This window comes from Acanthochromis polyacanthus, chromosome 11 (genome assembly GCF_021347895.1).
Source record: "Acanthochromis polyacanthus isolate Apoly-LR-REF ecotype Palm Island chromosome 11, KAUST_Apoly_ChrSc, whole genome shotgun sequence".
NCBI classification, from domain to species: domain Eukaryota; kingdom Metazoa; phylum Chordata; class Actinopteri; family Pomacentridae; genus Acanthochromis; species Acanthochromis polyacanthus.
Genome location: NC_067123.1, coordinates 7,168,126 through 7,175,011, shown reverse-complemented (window position 1 = coordinate 7,175,011; position 6,886 = coordinate 7,168,126). Strand labels below are relative to the sequence as shown.

The 6,886-nt window shown below is 37.5% G+C and overlaps 2 protein-coding genes across 11 annotated transcripts in view; one reads left to right on the top strand and one right to left on the bottom strand.

Annotated features, from left to right (window-relative positions):
* Nucleotides 1–545: 545 nt before the first annotated feature.
* The window catches only part of LOC127536018 (integrator complex subunit 8-like), an 89,158-nt gene continuing 82,817 nt past the window's right edge, over nt 546–6,886 (bottom strand). Inside the window, exon 8 of the mRNA XM_051955176.1 lies at nt 546–972. Coding sequence (XP_051811136.1) covers nt 957–972 — 16 coding nt within the window. The 3' untranslated portion in view covers nt 546–956. The remainder of the gene's footprint in view (nt 973–6,886) is intronic.
* LOC127536016 (integrator complex subunit 8-like) overlaps nt 2,826–6,886 on the top strand; it is a 91,756-nt gene continuing 87,695 nt past the window's right edge. For 8 of the 10 annotated variants that reach the window (XR_007944999.1, XR_007944998.1, XR_007945000.1 and 5 more), the window contains exons 1-4: nt 2,826–2,946; nt 4,871–5,009; nt 5,111–5,285; nt 6,173–6,313. Coding sequence is in view for 6 of the 10 variants with exons in the window: in XM_051955167.1 (XP_051811127.1) it covers nt 2,857–2,946; nt 4,871–5,009; nt 5,111–5,285; nt 6,173–6,313 (545 nt within the window). In the remaining 4 variants the exon portion in view is untranslated. Of the gene's footprint in view, nt 3,048–3,227; nt 3,247–4,870; nt 5,010–5,110; nt 5,286–6,172; nt 6,314–6,886 lie in introns of those variants that run through there. The other 2 variants (XM_051955168.1, XM_051955169.1) reach the window with 2 other exon arrangements.

The window sequence follows — 6,886 nt, the reverse complement described above, 5'->3', positions numbered from 1 at the left end:
TGGGCACACAGGTGAAGCTATTTAATGAATAGGCACTCACTCAGTAAGACAGAACGCACCGGGAGGACACACGGTTTTTTACCTGGAAGTTGGGCAGCAGCAGGCCAAGTTGTAACATCTTTTGTACCATCGTTTCAGTGCTGAAAATAAAACCTGCCTTAAAATGCACTTTTTCTGGCTGGACAATGGACTCAGTACCTGCACGCACTTTAACTTTCTGAGTAAGATTCGCTGCCCGGTGCCCTCAGTGGCTTTTTGATTTTATTGTTGTTGGTAGACGTTTAGCCACTATAACTTCAGTGAGATTTGAATTAGAGAAGACAAAAAATAAAAATAGAGACGTGTTCAGATCACACAGAACAACGCAATTTGCTGTATAAGGAGCTGCACTCTGAGCTCTTTCCACCACTGAAAGCTCCTGAAACAGGGATGTTAGCGTTATAACCGGACCCTGGATTTACAGAAGAAGCTGTTCTCACCGACAAACCTTGTTTTCTTTTACATCCTGTATACATCTGGGTGTGTGTTTATCGAGAAAGAGAACGCAGCAGGACGCCAATACATTTAAGTAAAACAACATTGATTAGTGAAGTCAATATAAGATAAGTCAAGATAAGCTGAGTCAAGATATGAAAAGTCAAGGTAAATCAAGATCCATTAAGTCAAGATAAGTTAAGTCAAGATGAGTCAAGTCAAGATAAGTTACAATAAAGCCAACAAATGAAGATAAACTAAAGACTATGGACACCTTTCACATCTACAGATGAGGCTTGATAAATGTACATATGGGTATGTACATAGATATGACATGATGGATAATGCTATTGAGAGAGAAAACCGGTGTGAACATGGTAAAGAAAATATTTTTATATTTTGTTGTTGAGCTATATGAACCAGTGTTGCGTGATGTTTTAATAACTGTGGTGCTTTAGGGAGAAAAGCAGGGATACATGAATTTAGATGACCTGAAGGCTGTGGAGAGAAAACACACGTTAAAGAGATATTAATACACTAGATGTATATACAGTTAATATTACATTTAATTTATCAGTTTTATTTGACATTCAATTTGGTCATCAGGGGGGTGGGACAAGAGAAAATGGAATTTTAGGAAAACTCCAGACTTATTTGGTTTTTAAAATTCTTTATAAACATTCTCCGATTTGTTTATTTTTTAAGATTTGGTCTCAGGACAAGAACATTTAAACAACAACTGCATGTCTTAGTATTTGGACATGGATTATTTGAAATTTGATGAATGGGACATAAAATGTCCTCCAGTTCTGTTATGATCCTGCTGTATTTAATTGCATTTGATTTGTGGCCGGTAAGTTTAGTTTTAATAGGGCTGCATCTAATGATTCATTTTAGTGTCCATTAATCTTTTAATTATTGTTTTTTTGCATTCATTTATGAATTGTTTGATCTTTAAAATGCAACAAAATGCTGAAAAATGTCCATTAGTGTTTCTCAAATTCCAAAATGAAAAGTCTTGTTTTCTCCAAAACCCAAAGATGTTCAGTTTACTGTCACAGAGGAGGCAAGAAACCAGAGAATATTCACATTTACTGTTTTTTTTCTTCATAAAACAACTCAAACAGATCAATTGATGGCTATGACAGGACAACTAATGGATTTTTTTGATGAATTGTTGCTGCTTTAGTCCTGCCATAGTCGATATTTAGACACATAAGATTAAGTTCCACTGAAACAATGAAAACACAACAGCACTGCAGTGTGTATAAATATGATTAATGATGTTGTAATACATACAAGATAACCGTTGACCTAAAAATGAATCTACACTTTACAGGGAGATATTGTGCTGTTTGTACCACCATAAATTAAGATATAGGAAGAGGAGCTTATGAAGCAGTTTGCTCTGGAAATTGTCCAGCAGTAAAAGCAAATACAGCTGAAGTGATTAGTCAGTTCATGTCTTTATTCAAGAAAAATGTTTGACTGTTTATGTTTCTACATTATCAAATGTGACAATTTGCTGAAGTACTTTTAAATTTTTTTCTTTAAATATGTTTGCTTGCATACCAAGTAAAGACAGAAATTAAAAACTAATTAAAACAGGAAAAAAAATTCTAATGATTATTTTTTATTACAAAATATGTTATTCTAAACTGCCAATGCAAAGCATTTTAACGTTTAGCATTTTTTTTCAAGTTTTTAAACATTTATATTATTATCTTAACTGGTCTTATTAAAATTTACAACTTTTGATAAACACAAAAAGCAGCAATATAAGAATGAATTCCTGGAACCTAACTTTTTTGTTTGCCATTTCTTTTCATTTTTGGTTTTCCTGAATTTTTATTTTTTATTTTATTTTTTTCTAATTTCCTCTCTGGGATGGGCAGAAAACTGTCAATTAAAATAACTTCAGCCTCAGTTAAGTAGTGTAGGCTTTGTTTAATTATCAGATTATAATTAAATACAGGCATCTATCAGCCACCATGATAGTGTTGTGTCCACCAAATCTCGAGAAAACCGGAAAAGCAATAATTTTAAACCTAGTAACTGCTTTATTCCAATTGTGATCAGCCCCAGTGCTAACCTTATAGCCGCACCATGTAATTAGCCTGAATTAGCACATTTTTGTTATATTTGTGCATTAGTTCAACAACAAGTGGAACTGTTTACATAAAAACAGTGTAAAGGCCCATAGAAACTAGCTTTATGGACGCTGTTACTGCTAATTAGCGCTGAGGTTTTATTTTTAAAGACGCTGCTCGCTTGAGATGGGGAATCCGTGAGAATTAAAAGTCAGAGATAGCCATGAACAGAGTTTGTCGCTCAGCTGTGTTTAATCACAGTTTGAACATGTGACCTGAACGCAGCATAAACATGCGCAGACATGGCGTTTCGTGCGTCTCCTTGGCGACGGAGTGGAACCGGAATGATGGAGGAGCGATGGAGAGGCGCAGAATGAATTATGTGAGAATCAGTCGGTGTCACTGCTCCGGTCGTTTACTCTGAGCTTTTAGAGCGTTTTTTGAACATTTTTATCTTCTTCTTGTTGATTTGTTCCCGTTCAGGTAAGACAGTCGGTTCCTCCGGGTCCGGTTCAGGATGGAAACTGTAGCGAGTTAGCTTAAATGTTAGCCGGAACAGCGCTGCCTGCAAACACAACAGAGCGCGGGTGGAAGACGTGCGCTCGGTTTATTCACAGCAGCAGCCCGAGCCGCTAACTCAGAAATACTCCCTTCAGTCAAAGTGTGAGTCCCCGCCCAGCTGGTAGGACCCGTGTTTAAAATTCAAGCCACACATGTCACACAGAACTGGACAGTTCTCGATGTTTGGCTAACTGGCTTATCTGACACTTTAACTTTTTAGAAGTGAGCGTGAAAAATAATTATTTAATCAAGTTAATTTTTTCATGAAACTTTTAGAAAATGTATTAAATGCGACCGTGTTTTCAGCATCTAAACACTGTATCGATTCTTACCCAATATTATATCGTCATCGAAATGGCAAGAAATTGTCATGCTTTCAAAATTTTACATGCAGCTGCAGAATTATTAATAGCAAATTTTAATGTTTTTTAAGTGAAAGTACAATCAGTAGTTGGTGCATGAACAAATTACCTTTTATATAACATCCTGCAGTGGTACAAGCCTTGGTAATTAAGTTTATCTTTATGGTAAAAATGTGATTTTGGGAGGGTAATTTTGCATGTTTGCTGTCATTTTAAATGTTTTTTTTGTTCATTTTGTGTGCAGTAGACACTTTGTGTCACTGTGTTTTCATTTTTCATCTCTGTCATTGGTTTGTGTCTCTGTGATAATTTTCGTGGCTTGGTAATTTTGTTTCTCTTATAATTACCTATTTACTTAATTTTGCCTCTTTGTGGTCAACTTCAGTGGTATTGTGGTCGTATTGTTTCTCTGTGGTCACTTTACATCTCTTTATAGTTGTTTGGTGTCTCTTTGTGTGCAATTTCAGTACTATTGTGATCATTTTGGCTCATATTGTGGTCATTTTTGCATCTTTTGTCGTGTGTGTGCATCATTTTGTAGTGGCTTTGCATGTCTTTGCAGTGTTTCTTTTCATGTCCTTACGGTTATTTCTTCTTTTGTATATCTTTTTATACTTTAGTTTAATGACTGATAAACAGTATCTTTAAACTTGTGAGAGGCTCTGGTCCTGGCTGATCTTCTGTCTGTCTGGTCGACATACTTAGTAATCCTGGACTATTGTTATTTATGTATTAATGTTGAATTAATAGTTTACTACCAGCATTCTTGTCTTATATCATTTCCAGTAGCCACTTTTTACCGTCATACATTATTATATACCTCATTGTTCTCCATTAAAACAGCCTGTTGACTGCAGCAGCTGAACACCATCGGTTTATTTAGTGCAGAAAACGAGTCAAATGATTGTTAAACTGTCCTGTTTGAGTTTAAAGCAGAAACTGTGAGTTGACAAAGAAAGCAGAAAATCACCTTCATACCTGTTAACTCTGACTGAGCGTTTAGTTTTTGTCGACTCACACAAAGAAAGTCTGACTGTTAAACTGTCCTCATAGTTCAGCCTCTGATCTGATAAACGCCGTAAACACTAGAAAAGCTTCACTGGTTAAAATGGAAGCGTCTCGTCTAATTTAAAATCCTCTTGTAATTTATATATTATGGATCTGTATAGGATGAAGTCTGGGTTCAGACTAATTAGAGACCTGGGGTCTGGTATGTAGTGGATTAAATGAAGAATCGATTCAGAGAATTTTGCCTCGAGGAATCCAAGTAATGGGATTACTTGAATAACTTGAGGAATGGTTTCAGCCCTAATTGATAGGTAAAGTGAGTAGTAATCTTTCTTGTTTTTAAAAATATAACTTATATGTGTCATCGTCCAATAGGGAAGGATGAGTGCTGAAGCAGCCGACCGGGTGGCTGCTGTGACCAGCGGTCGGCCCAGTACGCCTCTGCAGACGTCCTGGTTTGAGTTCCTCCTGGACGGCAGCCTGCTGGAGAAACACCTGCAGAAATCAAATGCAGGTCAGCTCGGCATTACTTTTGAAAGTTATGTACAAGTAAAAAAAAAGTATCAGTAACAAAATCTAACGTCTAAAACTGTCGGGGCGTATGTGTTCCCTCAGACCCGACTCCGGTGCATCTGATCGTCCAGTTCCTGGAGCAGGCGTCCAAACCGTCGGTGAACGAGCAGAATCAGGTTCAGCCTCCAGCAGACAACCGCAGGAACCGAACCCTGAAGCTGCTGGCGCTGAAGGTCGCCGCACACATGAAGTGGGACCTGGATTCACCGGAGAAAGGGTGAGTGGGGTCGTAATGTGTGTGGGGCTCTCTGAGAATGAAATGAGGCTGCGGGTGTTTCTCAGTAACCAAATGCAGAACAGTTAAAGAGAAACTAATTATTTTAACCTCTGGAAGCCATGAGTGAACTGTTACTTTATTCTAAGGTTAAGGGGCATACTGATTGTTACTCTGCCAAGGAACGCATCAGAGTTATGTGACGATCGGCTTCTGTCTGTCTGTCTGTCTGTCTGTCTGTCTGTCTGTCTGTCTGTCTGTCTGTCTGTCTGTCTGTCTGTCTGTCAGCAACATTACTCAAAAACAGACCAACAGATTTGGATGAAATTTTCAGGGAGTACTACACTCTCTGAATGAGTTTCTTGTTATTCGTGTTTGCTTTGGTTCTGATATTGTTTTGTGATCATATTGAATGGAGGGTTAGTGGGTCTCATGGATATGGGTGAGGATAATTAAGCTGATATGCTCATCTGTTTACTTTATCTGAGGAAGAGAGAGGCGGTGAGCTGGGTCGCCTTATTTTTCTTTGACCACTGTGATTACTATGATTATGAATGTGTGCACATTATCATGAGTTGATGGTCGTTTTTCTTTCATAAAAGGCTAAATTTAGTCTCAGTGAATTCTTTTGTTTAGCTCATCAGACAAACAGGCCCAACCTTCAGTCCCTCGGTGACTCTTGTTCTTCACAGTCGCTGCACAGCTTTTACTTAAACTCTGAATAAACTGAGGTGTGAAGGCCTCCTTTACTGTGTAGCCGAGAAAGAAAATAACAGACAAAGATGCACAAATACCAAACTTGGATAAGGATAAAACATTAAGCAGCATAGTTAGACAGATAATGTATCAGTAGAATCCTGTAACTATCTCCCCTGCTTCTTCATCCCCAGACTGACCATCCCAGTGTTGAACATGCTGCTGAATGAGCTGCTGTGTGTCAGCAAAGTGCCTCCAGGTGTGAAACATGTGGATCTGGATCTGTCCACTCTGCCTCCGACCACCGCCATGGCAGTGATCATCTACAACCGCTGGTAGGAGAGGAAACACTCACTGAGGACAGATTAAATTAGATAAATACTAAACTAGCAGAACAGTTTGACTCCAAGTGTTTATTTGCCGCCGTGTGGAAGTCACCAGCTCTGATTGTACATTAAAGGAGGAAAGTTCTCACATGAATCTCTTAATATTTAGTGTTGTAGCTGACCAGTATAAGTTTGTCATGGTATTTTCCAACATTCATTTTAATGTTGGCATCTTGAAGAAACCTTAAATATCTATTTGATTACAGAAATGTGGTTGTTAGCAACAAAAACCAAAAGGATTGAAAAAGTTTTGCTTAATATTGTTCAGTAAAGACAAGCATGGAAAAAAATAAGTTGTCTGAAGGTGAAACAATAACTTTTTTTCAACCCAAGTGAACAAGCAGGACAATGAATAAAGACTCCAGAAATATAATTCAGTGATAATATGTGGAATTGGTTTGATACATTTGGAGCATTTTAATATCGTTTTTCTTATTTTTTTGGAGTATTTGGCTTTTTCTCTTCAAAAGCATGGATTGCATTTATGCTTTATTGTAGATTCATATTTAATTTTTGTATTGT